The sequence below is a fragment of the Geotrypetes seraphini genome, chromosome 17 (assembly GCF_902459505.1).
Source record: "Geotrypetes seraphini chromosome 17, aGeoSer1.1, whole genome shotgun sequence".
Classification (NCBI taxonomy): Eukaryota; Metazoa; Chordata; class Amphibia; order Gymnophiona; family Dermophiidae; genus Geotrypetes; species Geotrypetes seraphini.
The window spans coordinates 27,414,909-27,433,952 of NC_047100.1; the positions used below are offsets into that span (position 1 = coordinate 27,414,909).

Consider the following 19,044-nt stretch of genomic DNA (forward strand, 5'->3'; position numbering starts at 1 on the left):
TCCGTGCGGTCAGTTGGGGGCGATTCTGATCACCCTCATTTGCATGACAGCGCTTTATGAATCAGCCCCACCCACCCCCCCGGCCATCATTCAGATTGGATCAGTGGCCTTAGTGAATCTAGCCCATTGTCTCACCTTCTACTCTTTTGCAGCATATTCTGTAATGCTAGAGCGACTTCTGCAAGTTGGACTTAGATGTTTTCTCAAAAATGCCCCTCCACTTTTTAGCCGGCTTAAAAATAGCCAGATATTGAAAGCCGAAGCCTGAATAGGTCCTGGCTTGGAATAGCCATGAATAATGCAGGCAAGCTCGATGGCTGAATATTGACTCCATGGTTTTTATATGGTGCTTCACATTAAGAGGAGGCATTTTAAGTTGAAAAGTGCAGGGATTCAGAAAAATGCTATTAATTTTATCGCACTGCTTCTTTGCCGATTCTTATGTCTATACATTTAAGTGGATTACTAAGGCAACCAAAACACTTTACTTTTATTTCTCGAGGAATGACTGCAAGTATGTAAGAAATGGGCCATTCTTTTCAGAGAGTAAAGATCTGAAGAGCTCCCCCTATAAATCAGTGATTTTCAATCAGGACACAAGAGTTCCACAATGAATATGCATGAACTAGATTTGCATACTAAGGCGGTGGCGCATGCAAGCATACCTCCTGCATATTCACTGTGGAAATCTTGGAAACCTGACTGGCTGGGTTTGCCCAAAGGACGGTGTTGAGAACCACTGCTATAGGCAGATCTGTCATCTTTTCTGCTAATACAATTCCCAGTTGTGTTTGATTGGGGCCCAGGCTGAATTAATCAATCTGATGGCCTAATCTACCAAGGCCATTTACAGGATATAACTTATTGTCACTGAACAGGGAATACAGGCAGGAGACTGACCTTACCGCAGAGAAAATGTACTGCTGAATGCAGAGCCTTCTGAATGCTGACCTATGGAGCATTCCAAGGGTCCTCTCAGTCTCGGAGAATGATTGATCGGGATGTAACATAATGCCACGTAGGAAATGCTTCAATCTTCAAGGCCCATTAGAAGCAACTACAAAGGAGCAGGATTTTTTTTTTTCCATGTGGCACATGATTGGAATGTTAGAGCAGCACATTGGACCAGCATTAAGGGAAAGGCAAGCAAAATTAAGGATTCCACACATTGTGGTAGTTCATATCCCAAATACAGGAATGTTGTTCCTATTTTTATCTTATTATTATTAATCAGAGGTCCTCAAATCCAAACCAGAGTAGAAAATACAGATCAGGAAGCACAACCCAATGGCTGGGAACCAGCATTCAAATCCCGCTGCAGCTTCTTCTGACCTTGTGGAAATCAAGAGGAGGGAAAAATCTTTTTTACTAGCGTTGTACATGTTTACACAGGTCAGCATAGCTTTTCTAAGTTTGTAGGGATGTGATGCACATAACAGGCACCTATCTCCAATGCGTAGCGAGGCAGGGCAGTGGTACTTGGAATCGCTGCTCCATGCGCCCCCAATTACTCTTCCCTGCCACGCTGTACACCCCCAACCCCATACCTCTTGAAATGTTCACCGGTATGAGAATCTTCCACCTGCTGCTCGCGCAGTCCTCGGCTCCCTTCTGATCTCACTTACTGGTACCAAGAGGTACGCGAGGTGGAGAGACGCAGGCACTGCACCCCAATGAAGAAGGCACCTGGGGCAGTCTGCCCTCTGCACCCCTTACTATGCAATGCCTATCTCACAACTCCACCTCACCTTCAGTAAACCTTTGCCCTTGGAAACATTTATACTTGTACTACATCAAAACACATGCAGACAGTGAAAAATTGCAGGCAGACCTTAAGAAAATGGAAGAATGGACATCCAAATGGCACATGAAATTTAATGTGGACAAATGCAAAGTGATGCACATTGGGAAGAATAACCTAAATCATGGGGGGGTCAGTGCCGAAAAAAGATCTAGGTGTCACTGTAGACAATACGCTGAAATCTTCCACTCAATGTGCGGTGGCGCAGTGGTTGAAGCTACAGCCTCAGCACCCTGGGGTTGTGGGTTCAAACCCTGCGCTGCTCCTTGTGACCCTGGGCAAGTCACTTAATCCTCCAAAGCTCCAGGTATGGTAGATAAATTGTGAGCCCACCAGGACAGATAGGGAAAATGCTTGAGTACCTGATTGTAAAAACCGCTTAGATAACCTTGATAGGCGGTATATAAAAATCCTAATAAAAAAAAAAATAAAAGCAAACAAGATGCTAGAAATTATTAGAAAAGAGATGGTAAACAAGACTAAGAATGTTATAATGCCTTTGTATCATTCCATGGTGCAACCTCACCTTGAGTATCGAGTTCAATTCTGTTGCCTTATTTCAAAAAAGATATAGCGAAACTAGAAGAGGTTTTCAGCTTGGGAAAGAGAGACGGCTGAGGGGACATATGAGTGAAATCTACAAAATCCTGAGTGGTGCAGAACGGGTAGAACTGGATCAATTTTTTACTCCACCAAAATTTACAAGACAAGGGGACACTTGATGAAGTTACAGGGAAATACTTTGAAAACCAACAGGACAAAATATATTTTTTCACTCGGAAATAGTTAAGCTCTGGAATGCATTGCCAGAGGATGTATTAAGAGCAGTTAACGTAACTGGTTTAAAAAAAGAATTGGACAAGTTCCTGGAGGAAAAGTCCAGAGTCTGCTATTGAGACAAACATGAGGGAAGCCATTGCTTGCCCTGGCTTGATAGCATGCATTGTTGCTACTATTTGAGCTTATGCCAGCTACTTGTGACCTGGATTAGCCACCGTAAAGACGGGAAACTTGGCTAGATGGATCATTGGTCTGACCCAGCAAAGCTATTTTTATATCACCCATCAGTTAGAATATCTGCAACCTGCTTGATCTCAGAGAAAGAAAAAATCAAAGTAAATTCTTGAAAACAATGCAAGATGATTTGAAGCAGTAAACTGGCACCTCTGAAACGAATGAGAGCCGCCAAAGACGACCGCTGATGCCAGGAAAGTCAACTGTTTATTCTAAATATTGGCTGAAAGACCGTTTAAAGTCCTGCTCAATCATTTTGGCATAAACATGGCTTCATTAAATAACAAACTAAACAAGGCATGCTATTTACATACATTTTGATCGACTACAAAGCTGAGAAACTTGAGGCATTTCTTTAGGCAGCTATTTGGAAACATTGAGACCAGTCTTTTCTTCCATTGTGACACACCTGACAGACCAAGTATATGTTGTGTAACATTAACACTACAATTTTAGCTGAACAAAAGAATCAGCCCAGTTTTTTTTTGTTTTTTTTTTATTGTAGTGAAAACTAATACCAAGCTGCAATGATTAGAATTATGTAGCAGCTTGTCTTTTAACAGAAATGCAGGTGCTCACGTAGCTAGGTCTATTCAGCAGGCTGCGGAGAGGACTTAGGCGGCCAGATGTTTGGGCAACACTTGCAACAGTACTGGCAGCTATTCAGTCGATTACAGAGCTTTGTTGTTAGATGCAAAAAAGGAAGGGGGCTAGGGGGAGAGCAAAATGGGGTCCAAGATGGTGGTGAACAAATCAAGACAGAAAAAGCTCTCACTGAGCAAGCAGTTATGCTATATCTGGCATTTGGGATATATCCTTGCAGAATGGATGGCCTGTTGATCCTTCTGCTGTTAACGAGATTGTTATTATTGAGAGAGACATGGGGGAAATCATTACTTGCCCTGATTTGGTAGCATGGAATGTTGCTACTGTTTGGGTTTCTCCCAGGTATTTGTGATCTGGATTGGCTACCGTGAAGATGGGATCCTGAGCTAGATGGGCCATTGGTGTGACCCAGTAAGGCTATTCTTATGTCTAGCTATACTTCAGGTAATAGGCAAAAGGCTGTCTCTTCTCCCAAGCTGTTGATACATGTGGTGTCTAACCACTCACTCTGTACATGGACTAGCTTGCTGCACACCCTGTAACTTAGACTAGGTCCTCATATTTTATTCAACTGCACATATCATTTGCTTTCAGCTTAGCCATCTCTTTATCCCAATTAACTCGGTACCGTATTTCCCCATGTATAGGCTGCTTTCTATGCATCGATTTTGCAAGCCTAGTGGGCACGGCTTGCTTAAATGGAGTGGCCTATACATGGAGCAATACATCATTCCCCCCCCCTTTAAATACCTCCGTCATCAGTAATCCTCCTGGAAGGTGCGCCTGCCTCCTCCAAACACGCTGTGCAGGGCAGGAGCAATGTTTGCAATCTCAAGCCTCGCCCCGTGCCCTTCCTGATTGGCTGCCGTCACGAAAACTGACGACAGTCAATCAGGAAGGGCGTGGGGCGAGGCTTGAGATCGCAAACATTGCTCCTGCCCTGCACAGTGTGTTTGGAGTAGAGAGTTGCGCGGGGACAGAAATCCCACCCGTCCCCACCCATCCCCGCCAAAATCCCACCCGTCCCCGTGAGGAATCCCTCCGTCCCCACCCGTCCCCGTGAGGAATCCCCTCCGTCCCCACCCGTCCCCGCGAGAAATCCCCTCCGTCCCCACCCATCCCCGCGAGGAATCCCCTCCGTCACCATCCTTCCCTATAAACTTCAGAAATAGTTATTTTATTTAATTATGCTACTGAATTAAAGGCTCTGGTAGAGACCCATTTACAAATAAGCAAAGAGACTTTATTAATTTGGAAATATTCATTGGGAAGAATACATACTTTGTAAATGGGTTTCTACCAGAACCTCTAATGTAAATATAAAATATAAATACTCAGCTGATGAGAACCCACAAACTGTCAGCTGAGGACTTCCTTTGCAGTTGGCCGGGGGTCCCTTTTGCCAAGCTTAGCAGGCAGCAGTAGCGTCCCTGAGTCACAGATGCTGGCACCTCAGTGGCTCATGGATGCTGCCAGCGACTGCTGCGTTTGGTGGAGGGGAGTTCTGGCCATCTCTAGAGGAGGTCCTCTGCTGGCGGTGCTTGGGGATCCCCACCAGTCACAGCAAGGGTCAACAAGTACTTCAACACTGTAGAAATAAAACCAGAAATGCATTTCCTTTTCTTTTGAACACAAAACAAAGACATCTGCCATATACATTTCCCAAAGCTAACATATTTTAGTCAATAAATTCCATTTTTTACCTTCGTTGTCTGGAGACTTATTTTTCCATAAAGTTGGTCCCAGTTTCTTTTTTCCGCTTTCCCATCTTCTCTAAATTCTTCTGTTGCTGTCCATTGATTTCCCCTACCATGGTCCAGCATTTATCTCTTTCTCATCTTTCATGCCTGCCCACCAGCCCCATGCCCAACATTTCTCCTTCTATCACCCCTCTCCAACACTATGCCACATCTCTCCCTCCATTCCCTTCACCACTGTCCAATATTCCTCCCTCTTGCATCCCTTTCAATCTGTCCCATTGTTCCCTTGCCACATTTCTCACTCTCATCTTTTTCTTCCCTATCACATTCTGTACCTTCCTCCCTACGACCAAAAATTCTCCTCTTTCTTCCATTTGCCGTGTGTGTGCCGTGAGGGAGGTCTGGTGCCCCAGAGTAAGAGCAGGGGTGCCCACACTTTATGGGCTTGCGAGCTACTTTATAAAGACTAAGTCAAAATGATCTACCAACAATAAAATTTAAAAAAAAACACAAAGCACAATGAAAGGCAGAGAAAATGTTAATTATTCATATTCCGGGTTTTTTCAAAGAGGTCACGACAGATGACTCTATGCAATGTCACCTTGGTAACAAAATACAAAAATAGACAAATACACCCCCTCCCTTTTTACTAAACCACAATAGTAGGTTTTAGCACAGGGAGTTACGCTGAATGCCTCGCCTGGGGCGGGGCCTGAGGCACATGGGCCCAACCCGACCATGTGCCCAAGGCCCCGCCCCCAGGAGGGACCTAAGGCTCCCGGGCCTATTCTGATTGGCTCAGGCGCCTTAGGCCCCACCAGTAGGCGGAGCTTTGGGACGGATGGGCCAATCCGGCCTCATTCCGTCGTTGGCTGCCTGCCGGACAGGCGGGTTTGGCTCCCGTCTGTCCGGCCAACTACATAAAGGTACGGGGAAGGGGGGTGGGGGTGTCGTGGGGGTCGGCCAGGGGGGTCGCGGGTCGGCTGGGGGGGCGGTCGGAGGTTCTTGGGGGAGGGCGGTCGTTGGGGGGAGGGGGGTATGCGTCGAGGGCAGGAGGGCCTGGGATCCCTCCTGCCCGTAATGTAGTGCGGGGTGGGGGTAGGGGGTCGCCGGGGCCAGGAGGGTTTGGGCTCCCTCCTGGCCCGATATTGTCGGGGAGTTGGGGAGTCAGCGGGGCAAGAGGGATTGGGCTCCCTTTTGCCCCGATCGTGTCGGGGGAGGCAAGAGGGCTTGAGCTCCCTCTTGCCCTGATCGTGTCGGGGGTGCCGCGGTTGGCTGGGGCAAGAGGACGGGAGTGCGTGCGAGCGGTCCTTCAGGGTGGGGATGCGGGTGCGGGTGGGAGTGCGTGCGAGCGGTCCTTCAGGGTGGGGATGCGGGTGCGGGTGGGAGCGCGTGCGAGCGGTCCTTCGGGGTGGGGGTGCGGGTGCGTGCGAGCGGTCCTTCGGGGTGGGGGTGCGAGCGGTCCTGTGGGGGGGGTGTGAATCGGACGTCGGGGGGGGGGGGGAACTATGTAAAAAAAATTTTGTACAATGCGCTCACGCGTATACCGCACAAGGTTATGCACGGTTTGTAAAAACACGTATAACGTGCGCGTTATATGCGTGAAAATACAGTACTCATCTTGTTCCCTCTATACCAGGGATCTCAAAGTCCCTCCTTGAGAGCCACAATCCAGTCGGGTTTTCAGGATTTCCCCAATGACTATGCATTGAAAGCAGTGCATGCACATAAATCTCATGCATAGTCATTGGGGAAATCCTGAAAACCCGTTGGATTGCGGCCCTCAAGGAGGGACTTTGAGACCCCTGCTCTATACCCTCTATATATAAAAACTCAACTGTTCCTAAAGTATCTAGACAACTGACCCACTCATCTTCTTTCTCCTCCATAGTGATTCCTCTGTCCTATTAATCTCTTTCTCCTCAACAACGCATTTCCGGTCCTATTAACTCTCCTCTTCCCCCCTCTTAAATTCAATCAATTTGTACCTCAAGTTTCAAGTTTATTTAAATTTGATGAATCGCTTATTACATACTAAGCGAGTAACATTGAAAATATATGGTATGCAACATCGCTTAATCTATTGTAAACCGCATAGAACTTTAACGGTATTGCGGTATATAAACTGTTATTATTATTATACCAGTGTATCTCAAACTGTGTGTTTCCTGAGATTTCAGGTGTGCCACGGCACTGGGGAGGAGGAGAGGCGCCGGCTGACTGCCTACAGGACATGCCTCTCGTGGCAAGAGGCACATCCTGTAGGCAATCAGTGGGCACCAGCACCTATCCTTCTCTCTGGCCCTCTTCCCTTCTGGCACCCTCTACTGGCGTCTCAGGGCCTTCACTTACACGCGGACATCAACATGATGATGTTAGGCATGCGCGTGACGTCATCATGGCAATATCCGCGCGCTTCCAGGTGCCTCGAACCACGGCCACTATTTTTAGTGTGCCGCGGCTTAATAAAGTTTGCGGGACACTGCTCTATACAGTACACCTCAACCGCACTTGGCCCCTCAGCAAGATTAACCTTGTTACCCGTTCTGAGCTCGTTGGGGAGGACGGGTTATAAAACTAGCCAACTAAATAAATGTAGAGGTATTGTAGGAATAGCATTAACATCATATCTACGTTGTTATCTGAATGTTCTTCCATGTTGTCTATTATAGTATCATTTGCATTGTACTAACATTTCTTTACATATTTCTGTTATATGGAGTTAAATGGCTATATTTTGATACCGTTTCATATTAGTTTTATTACTAGTTTTCAATTTGCCATTTCTAAATTTATATAGTTGATCATTTTACTACTTATGTGTTAACAAAACTGGACGTTTTATGTTAAATCTTACACTACCTTAGGTGAATCTCTTCATAAAGCTGGTTAATAAATACCAAACAATAAATAAACCCTCTTTAATATCGTAATTCTTGTTAATAAACTTTGTTAACCCTTTCAGGACCATAAGGATCGTAGGCCAATTTTTGTGGTTTTGACGACATTTTTATGGTAAAAAGGGCTTGCAGATGCCAAAAAATTGATTTTTTTTGTGAAATATCATTATTTTTTTTAAAAAAAATCAAACTTCTGGCTTATGGACAGTGTGGCAAGTGAATCTTCTCGTCAATCTGGCAACGACGCTAATGAATGAATGTCGGAACCAGTTTGTTTACATAAAGGCAGTATCATATGGAATCCGTACATATCAAATTTAGAACTGTAGACTATCCCAATCAAAATTTATAGGATTTTAAAGTTATGGGACAAATATGTCCCTTGGTCCTGAAAGGGCTACACTTCACATCTATAGGAAAATATTTAAAGTCTGGCCCAAATTTCCATAGCATTTATTCCTTTTTTGTTTGCAGGTGGTCACACATTTAAAAGAGGGAATTGATATCAGCAAATCAAGTGACCATTAGCACTACAGCAGTCCTACTACTTGAAATATGAATTTTCCTTTATTAATCATTATAACTACTACTATCAACAGCTTGGATTTATAAGGTTCATTTCTTCCAGCATGTGCTACAGGATAATAAGTCACACACATGCAGGCAAGTAGCAACACATTTCTGGCAGCCAAACGGCACAGAAGATGCCAAAGAGGAAAGGAACAGAAGGAAAAATTCTGCTGCCCTGCCATGTAGAAGGTTTTCAGCTTGATACATCAGATCGTCTATTTCTTAGGTCGACCAGAGAAGGGGATACAGCTAAGGTTGTATTCAGAGCCACGGGGAGGGGGAGCAGTAGAAGAAAGTCATGGTTGCTGTTTTAAGGGTAACACCAAGGAACAAAGTACAGTAAATCACAGCCAGAAGACCGACTGGTACATCCATTCTTCCCGGTTGAGAATTTTCCATTTCGGTTGACTAAGTATACAACACTCATATACAAACCAACACTAACTTCCCATACCATCGTTCTCTGTTTTGTTTTGATTCTCTGTTTATTTCATTTTTTGGTTTTCTGGATCTTTTCTTCTTTCTGTGTCGATTATCCCTTTTATTTACGCCCAATTCATTGTTTTTATTTAGTTTTCTCCTTCTGATAATTGATCCCGCATCTGGCCATTAATAGCTGAAACCTGCCTGGATGGTGCTGGGAGCCGGGGAGCGGACGGCCCGGAAGCGCAGGAGGAAGCACTGGCCCATCAAGGCAACAGGCTGCGGTGCCGAGTCTGGAGATAGCAGGGTCACAGGCAGGATCAGCTGAGCAGAGGGTCTTACCTGTCTTTGGCCGCCGGAATGAAGTTGTGTCTGCCGTGAACCTAATGCTTGTGCCTGGTTGGGATGCTGCAGCGAAGTGTGATAAAGGGGAATGTTGCTCCCTACAGTCCGCTTCTCGGGAGGATGGCGCATCGGAGTGAGCTCGGCGGCTGCGCTTTGGGAAAGAGGATGGCCTTGAGGTCAGCTGACATGAAGTTGGTGGGCTCTGCAATGGTTGGAGACATCACACAGCCAGAGATCCTTATATTGAACTGTGCCGAACTGAACTTTTTTTTCTGTTAGCTTTATTTAATTTTTATTACATTTGCTTTCCTTCCCATTCCATTTTTTTTTCTTTTCTCTCATTGAGATTTAATTCTCTGTAGCATGTTATTGACTGTAGCATGTATATCTCTGTTCCTGAAACTTTGCGTATGTATCCTTGTAACCTGTTCTGGGCTCCTGGAGAGGATGGGCTATAAAAATGAACCACCCTGGCTCTCTCTAGAAGTTAGCTAAAGCGCCGTCATTGTTGAGCAATGACTGGCAATAATACGGCAATAAAAAATGATCACAAACTCAAAAATATTCGACCACGTGACGCCCCTTTTAAAGAATGCACATTGGCTTCCAATTTCTTATATAATCATATATAAAATAGCCCTAATAATCTTCAAAATCCAGCTTAAAAACTCACCAATATTTCTTGATCGTCTTCTCATACCATACATTCCATCTAGAACATTTAAGATCGACAGAAATAATAATAACAACAGTTTATATACCGCAATACTGTTAAGTTCTATGCGGTTTACAGAAGATTAGTGGAGTACAAGTTGAGTTGACATACAAGTTGAGTTAACTTAAGGGATGTGGGAACAATGGGGAGAAAGGGCAAGAGAGGGGAAGGAGGGAAGTGGGTCAGCTGTCTAGGTATTTCAGGAATAGGTGAGTTTTGAGGCGTTTCCTGAATACCTCATAAGTGGTGGGCAATAGGAGTTGTTCTAGGTCTTTACCCCATAGAGCAGCCTGATGTGAGAGAAGATGCTCATGGTGTTTTTTTAGTTTGCATCCTCTAACCGGGGGAGAAACGAAGTGTGAGTGGGAGCTTCTCTTGTGTTTGTTGGTTGAGAAGGAGAATAGGTCAGTGATGTATTTAGGGGTTAGACCGTAGAAAACTTTAAAACAGAGGCAGGCGAACTTAAAGTTTACACGAGCTTCCATCGGCAGCCAGTGTAGCTGTTTGAAGTATGGCGTCACGTGATCAAACTTCTACATTCCATCTAGAACATTTAAGATCGACAGAACACCATCTCCTCACCGTTCCTTCTTTAAAAATTATTGGTACAAGGTGGGCAGTAATTTTTGGAACGCTCTGCCAGGGTACTTACGTAATGAACCATCATTGGATAGATTCAAAGGCTCCCGAAAAAGCTGTTGGCCAGGTAGCACATCTACACCTGAGTTAAGTACCATTACGATATTGACATAAGAAGATTATTTAAGTAAAACAACGTTAGTGAATGGTATAATATGAAATAAACAAGATAAAAATCAAATTAAATCGTGGAATAAATGATTTAGCGGACTGATGATAGTTCACAAGATAGTTATACGCCAAGACTTGTTCTAGTGGCGGTATAACTGTGAACACTTGAGATCCACAATAAATCGTTGAACGAATTTAATTTAATGTATGAGATTTTGGACTTGTGACTCTGGCAGTAGCCTCTATATTTTTGGAGTAAGAGTGTGTAGCACAATATTTTTCAAGGAGTAGTTAATGCCTATTATTATATACAGTAAAACCTTGGTTTGCGAGCATAATTCGTTCCAGAAGCATGCTTGTAATCCAAAGCACTCGTATATCAAAGCGAATTTCCCCATAGGAAATAATGGAAACTCAGACGATTTGTTCCACAACCCAAAAACTTCAATATAAAATACTATATGTACTTGTATTGCAAGACCTGGCTCATTTAGAACAGTCATTACACTCCCACAGCGTCAGAGAGAAGAACCATCGGCTCAGTTGTGACGTGTGTATACTGTATGTACTTGTATTGCAAGACTTTGCTTGTATATCAAGTTAAAATTTAATCAAATGTTTTGCTTGTCTTGCAAAACACTTGCAAACCAAGTTACTTGCAATCTAAGGTTTTACTGTATATGTATTGTATCGTCCTCCCATTTTAGATTTGCAATACTCTTTGAAATTTTATGACAATGCGTGTACATCAAATTTTAAATAACATAAAATAAAAACTTGGCAAGCTCTCCTCCTACACATCGGCTGTGAAAGTTGTCTGATTAACAACAACAGCCTTGGCCAAGCCAGCGAGTGGGAAGGCTTGAGCTGGCATTGAACCCAATTCCCTTTGCGTGGAAGCACGCAGCTCTGCCACCGGGGCAAATGGAATGCTGCATTTAAATACCATTAGAAAATAAATCAGAACACCGGAAAGAATATTACTGTGAATTTCAAAATTTGAGCAGTATGCTCTGGAATTCATGGCGAACTATTTATATAAAATTAAGAAGCAATTGAAAACGCTTTTATTTGTGAAAGCTTTTTGATAACTCTGTATGACATGATATTTTATGATTCATTACGGGTGAACGGTTTTATTAGCATTTGCTAGTTTTAGCAAGAATATGTGGTATTAGCTATTATCTATGGAAGGATAGAATATGACGGCAGAAAAGGGCCGGCGGCCCATCAAGGATGCGTATATTATATGAAAATATAGGATAAGATGTATATGTTGTAAGATGCTCGAGTATGCCATGAATAAGTACGTTTTGTTTTTTTACTGTATCCCGCTTACGCAGGGAAGAAATTTTTAAAATAAATAAATATACCATTAAGTACTCAACTAAATGGCCTTTCTGTGTAAAATGCAAGTATTTGCTGACAAAGAAAATGGAGAATGGCACGAGATAAATACAGTCAAATCTCAGTTTGCAAGTTAACGCGGTTTGCGAGTGTTTTGCAAGACAAGCAAAACACTAACAAATTTTGACTCACAAAACGAGCAGTCAAATACAGTATTGTACATACAATATATGTGCATCCTGCGTCTTAAGCACTTCACGCACAATTTACCTGAAGGCGACGGTGGTGAGCAGTACCGAGCCCAGCCGGAGCTGCCGGGTTGGTGGATAAGAATCAGAAGGCGGGCGAGTGCACCGTTTATAGAGAGTGAACTTTGTTTTATTTTAACAGCAAAGGCTTAGGGTATGATTTATTGCACGGACGATGGCCATAGCAGAATTTTAGCAAACTTCGGACAAATATAGGAGCTGTGCTAGCAGCCTGACAACCTTCAGGACTCCCAAATGACCCAGTTTCTATGTGGGCAGCACCGACTGCAGCTCTTCTCCTCTTTCTCCTCGAAGGCGACAGTGGTGAGCTGCAGCAGTACCGAGTCCAGCCCCGGAAGCAACAGCAGCAACACCGGGGAGCCACCCAGGCTGCGGCTCTTCTCCTCTAGCAGCTCGGCCTCTTTCTCCTTTTTATTTTATACATTAGTTTTCGGGTTGTGGAACGAATCATCTGGGCTTCCATTATTTCCTATGGGGAAATTTGTTTTGATATACGAGTGCTTTTGGGTTACAAGAATGCTTATGGAACAAATTTTGCTCGTAAACTAAGGTTCCACTGTACTCTGCTTATACCCTAACAATATCTTAAATGCTGCTCCAGTGGCACTGTAGGGAGATTCCTCCATCATCCACCTCTCTTTCTTGCTCTGTCTACAATCCAGTTCACCTCTAGCCACCTTCTATGGACAAAGGTAATCAAGTTACAACACAGTGTCATTAAATACTAATGAAAAGCTGATGGGATGGGATCTTTCTGACCCCAAGAGAGCTCAGAAAGCCTCTCGGCTACCCCATGAATGGATCAATCTGGATTCACCTTTATAACTAACTGAAGTAATAAAATACTGCTTTCGTCTGGCTGGCCAGGCTGCTTCTGTTCATTTCATGGCTACTGTCTCTCAGACTCATTCTCTGTAATAATAATAATAAAAAAAGTGGCCTAGTGGTTAGAGCTACAGCCTGAGGTTGTGGGTTCAAGCCCTGCACTGATCCTTGTGATCCTGAGCAAGTCACTCATTAGATAGGTTGTGAGCCCACCGGGACACATAGGGTCAATGACTGAATACCTGAATGTACACCACTTAGACAATTAATAGGTTAATAAATAAATACAGTTGTTTGAGGTCACAGGTCCCATAATTACCAGGTATTTTTCTATGCAGAATTCTCTGCATTTCTGATCATGCAGTGGGGTAAAATATTAAATCTCTTTCAGCTTTTAACATTTTGTTTTTGCTCTAAATTCATCCCTTACACTTTACTTGGACACTTTTAGCCAGCATTTTTCAGCAGAAAGATCTAGAATAATTCATGATACCGGGCTGACAGGGAGCAAATACTACTAGTGTGTCTTAGACATATATATTGTATTTCTTTACAGAAAGGGTGGCGCAGGCAGGTGGCAAAGGCAAAATAAAAAAAAAAAAGCAGAAATCGAGAAAGCACAGGATAAGCACAGAGGATGTTCAGTTGAAATCAAAAGCACCAGACTAAGGGGCCGATGCAGAAAGACACAGCAGACTGCAATGTGCCCTTACTCCTGCAATAGGTATCAGCACACAGAATACTAAAATGCATGCTACAGAGGTTAACTAGTCCACAGCAATGCAAAGCTGTGTTGATGTCTACCATGGGAACCCAATGCCAGAAACCTACTGCTAGGTTTGAGGCTAGCAAAGAACCCCCATGATCAACATTAGCCCCATCTTTCTCCCCTTTGCCCCACTCTGGCACCCTCCAAATCCCACACATCAGTAGCACCCCCCCCCCCCCCCGCAACAGGACCAAGCTCCCTGACATGGCCGTCACACCCCACACATAACCAGCCCCAACCAACCCTACCTAAAATTTTAAAACATTAGTTCTCACTGGGCACCATCCCTTTCCCTGGCAGAAAAAAAATACATTCCCTGATGTCTAGAGGTAGCCACCGACCCCTGTACCTCAAAAGGGGCAAGAGCGACACCCATTTGTTCCTGCCTCTGGTGCTATCTTCTAAAAAATAGTGGTGACCTGCTCCATGTGGTGCAAGTCTGTCTTATATGGCAAACTGGTCCCGCATGGTGTATCCCATACAAACAAACCTTCCAACAATAAAGGGGGGGGAAGGGATTTCCAAACTATCTGTAATGGGTACTTTTTACTTTGGACTCTACACCAATTCTCCAAGTCAAATTACATGAACACTTTTAGATGCAACGAGGAAGGACAATTTTCAAAAGGTTTAATACATGTAAATCACTACAATTTGAAATAGTTTTGAAAATTCTCCTCAAAGACCAAAAGGAGAGAGAGAACATAAGAAATGTCACTGCTCAGTCAGACCAGCGGTCCATCATGCCCAGCAGTCCTCTCATGCGGCGGCCATTTGGTCAAAAACCAGCCCCTAACTGAGACTAGCCCAACCAGCGCACGTCCTTGTTCAGCAGAAACTTTGTCTTGAATCCCTGGATGATGTTTTCCCCTATGACAGCCTCCAGGAGAGCGTTCCAGTTTTCCACCACTCTCTGGGTGAAGAAGAACTTCCTTACGTTTGTACGGAATCTATCCCCTTTCAACTTTAGAGAGTGCCCTTTTGTTCTCCCTACCTTGGAGAGGGTGAACAACCTGTCCTTATCTACTAAGTCTATCCCCTTCAGTACCATGAATGTTTCTATCATGTCCCCTCTCAGTCTCCTCTGTTCGAGGGAGAAGAGGCCCAGTTTCTCTAATCTTTCGCTGTACGGCAGCTCCTCCAACCCCTCAACCATCTTAGTCGCTCTTCTCTGGACCATTTTGAATAGTACCGTGTTCTTCTTCATGTATGGCGACCAGTGCTGGACGCAGTACTCCAGGTGAGGGCACACCATGGCCCGATGGCATAACCTTCTCCAATCTGTTCGTGATCTCTTTCTTTATCATTCCTAGCATTCTGTTCACCCTTTTCGCCGCCACCACACATTGCGTAGACGGCTTCATCGACTTGTCGATCAGAACTCCCAAGTCCCTTTCCTGGGAGGTCTCTCCAAGTACCGCCCTGGACAGCCTGTATTCTTGCATGATATTTTTGTTACCGACATGCATCACTTTACATTTATCCACGTTGAACCTCATCTGCCATGTCAATGCCCATTCCTCGAGCCTGATTATATCACGTTACAGATCTTCACAATCCCCCTGCGTCTTCACTACTCTGAATAACTTTGTATCATCCCCAAATTTAATCACCTCGCTCGTCGTACCTATGTCCAGATCATTTATAAAGATGTTGAAGAGCACAGGTCCAAGCACCGAGCCCTGCGGCACCCCACTGGTGACGCTCTTCCAGTCCGAGAATTGTCCATTTACCCCACTCTCTGTTTCCTATGCTCCAGCCAGTTTTTAATCCACGTGAGTATTTCACCCTCGATTCCATGGCTCACAATTTTCTGAAATAGTCGTTCATGCAGAACCTTGAACGCCTTCTGAAAATCCAGATACAATGTATGAAAGCCAATCTGACAATTTTTTCGAGAATCAATTCCTTATTTCTAGAATACCACTATTTCCTCTGTGTATCTATGCAATCATGCTACATATATATGTTTTACAAGTACGGTAATAAAGTGTTGGAAAGGCACAATAAAAATCTAAACAAATAAATTCAAGTAATTCCTAGCAAGGTTTGGGCATTTTCTGTTTATCAATGTGACGGAAAAGATGTTAATTATAAAGCAACTACAGTGAACTACTTGCTTCCGAGGAATTAATAAACTACAGAGAAAGTCCATGGGAATTTAGGACAGCAAATATGTCAAGCAAATACAACCAGAATGAAAGAAGTTATCCTGCCGTTGTATCGGGCGATGGTGCACCCGCATCTGGAATACTGCGTCCAATATTGGTCACCGTACCTTAAGAAGGGTTCAGAGGAGAGCGACACGTCTGATAAAAGGGATGGAAAACCTTTCATACGCTGAGAGATTGGAGAAACTGGGTCTCTTTTCCCTGGAGAAGAGGAGACTTAGAGGGGATATGATAGAGACTTACAAGATCATGAAGGGCATATTGAGAGTAGAGAGGGAGATTCTTCAAACTTTCAAAACATAAAAGAACAAGAGGGCATTCAGAAAAGTTGAAAGGGGACAGATTCAAAACAAATGCTTCTTTACCCCAACGTGTGGTGGACACCTGGAATGCGCTTCCAGAGGGCGTAATAGGGAAGAATACGGTACTGGGGTTCAAGAAAGGATTGGACAATTTCCTGCTGGAAAAGGGGATAGAGGGGTATAGATAGAGGATCACTGCACAGGTCCTGGACCTGTTGGGCTGCCGGGTGAGCAGACCGCTGGACCTCGGGTCTGACCCAGCGGAGGCATTGCTTATGTTCTTATGTAGCGGTAATCATACTTCAGAGGTATGTATACTTGAAGCTGAGCAAAACAGTAGCTAAATTTACTGAACCAATTTGTCAATGAAGTATTCAGCTGGGGAGTACTCAGGGTAGTGCTGGTCAATTAATCCAGCCAATGCAGCCTCTGGACAGATTAACCTTTTGACCCATTTCTCAGTAGCACAACACTAGGGTGGAAAAGATTCTAATAGAAATAAGTGGTGGTCTGGCAACTAATAATAAGATGTAGAATGGAGAGAATATCGGAGGAAAGAATTTTATTTATTTATTCATTCAATTTTCTATACCGTTCTCCTAGGGGAGCTCAGAACAGTTTCCATGAATTAGTTGTTCAAACATTTTTCCCAGTTCTAGATGCAGAATTCCTTCTTAATGCTTCCTTGTGCTCGTCTTGGATATCATTCTGAACCAAGGGCACTGAGCTCGAAGGAGTCCACTGTGGCACAAGTTTCCCTAATTTTTATAATTACTAAATGATTTTTACTAAGTGTAGGAAAATGCTTAAGACACAAATTTACACACATTTAAGAACTGATTATTTACTGCCTTTGCATTTTAATATGACTAATTAGAAGACCTGCTAGAGACCAACCGAATTTTGGTTTTGGCACCGCAAACAGCACAAAATCCATATTTAGCCCTGTTTCAGCTGACATTGAAACTCTTCTGGCACAAGCCAAGTTTCCAACTTCATTAAGAATTTACTGTCCCACCCACTGTACAAAGATAACTGGGTGCCTTTCACTCTGAACATACATAGGAGAGTAGGGGTGAAGGTAATGCAACAATACATGACAGAAGGGGGGGGAATGAACTACAACATGCACTTAATTTCCCACTTCCATCCCAACAGCAGTGGGTTCCGCTCCCTCCCTTGGTCCTACCCACAGGCACTCCCGGCCTATCTTAAAACTCCATATTGGTCTAGTGGCTAGGCAGCAGTGATACCCAGTTGCTCCTGCCATCAAGATGACTGCGTGAGACTGGCACTGGTAGTCATGCCAGCCATTTTGGACTGGAGCTAGCATAAGCAGGAGTGATCTCTGGTCACTCCTGCCCATGCTGGCTCCAATCTCAAAATGGTTTCTACAACTTCGGGGGGAGGGGGGATAGGGGTGACTGCGGATGGGTTCTCTGCACCAAAATGGCAGGAGGGATGCCCACTCCCTCCTGCCACCGCAATGCCCACTCCCCTCCCCTCATACCTTGGTTGTTGGGAGCAAGAGGAACCGCAAACACCTCCTGCTCCGCCACTGGGCCTTAGGCCCCGCCCCAGTGCATCATGTGATGCACAGGGTGGGGCCTAAGGCCCTGATTGGCTCAGACGCCTCATGCTCTTCCCTTGGAAGGGGCCTGAGGCGTCTGAGCCAATCAGGGACTTCCTTTGGAAGGAGCCTAAGGAAGTTCCTGACTGGCCATTTGTTTTGGATGTTTTGGCTATTTTGCATGAGATTTTACAAATTTTCATGGCCAGATCGTTAAACTGGCGATTGAGGGAAACACACGCGGCGGGCTAATCAGGTCGGTTAGCAGCGATCGTTTAGCGACAGTTTAGCAATGATCGCTGACTTTAGTAAATCAGGGCCTATAACTACATCATTAGAAAAGTCTGTGTTCCTTAATTTGATGTATGTTTCATCCACTCAGCATTGGTGTTTAGCTAAGAAAGAAGTACTTTGCAAAGCCCAGGGGCAGGAAAGGGGAAGAAATGAGTGATCACCATCAGTCTCACTCTCAACACCTCACTGCCATACTGCGAATGTAATTAATCCTCTGTTTATTTAGGGAGCTTCATGCCCTTCGCATAAAGCAAAAACTCCCTGCTGGCTTCAGGCAAGGTAATTATGTTGTAACGAGGATTGGGAATTGGGGGGTTCAATCAAATTGAGCAGATGAAAAAGAAAATGAAGCTGAATGTTCTTTAGAAGAGACTTGCTTTCGAAGGCATTCACAGGGCTTCTAACAATAACCACCATACTGAAGTTTTCAGATCAAAGGCCCTCTCAAACTCAAGTGATCAGCTGCTTTGCATGACTCCGCCTCTCTCTCTAGGCATTTGTGAATTGTGCAAGGGAGAGAGACAGACAGAATCAATAAAACATTTATTCTGCTTCCAGACCCAATGTCCTTCGGTGGTCTCTGACCAGTGCATCAGCCCCCTAAAGTGTTCCATCAGGAGTCACAGAACAATAAAGAGATGAAATGTGAGCAAAACCTAAATGTTTACACAAT

General features: G+C 44.2%; 1 protein-coding gene across 7 annotated transcripts in view; it reads right to left on the bottom strand.

Moving 5' to 3' along the window:
- Positions 1 to 19,044, bottom strand: part of SHQ1 (SHQ1, H/ACA ribonucleoprotein assembly factor) — a 107,877-nt gene that overhangs the window by 43,383 nt on the left and 45,450 nt on the right. Inside the window, exon 12 of one of the 7 annotated variants that reach the window (XM_033926136.1) lies at positions 957 to 1,332. The exons of the other annotated variants lie outside the window; for them this stretch is intronic. Within the exon in view, the coding sequence (XP_033782027.1) occupies positions 1,227 to 1,332 (106 nt within the window). The 3' untranslated portion in view covers positions 957 to 1,226. Of the gene's footprint in view, positions 1 to 956; positions 1,333 to 19,044 lie in introns of those variants that run through there. 7 annotated transcript variants of the gene reach the window in all.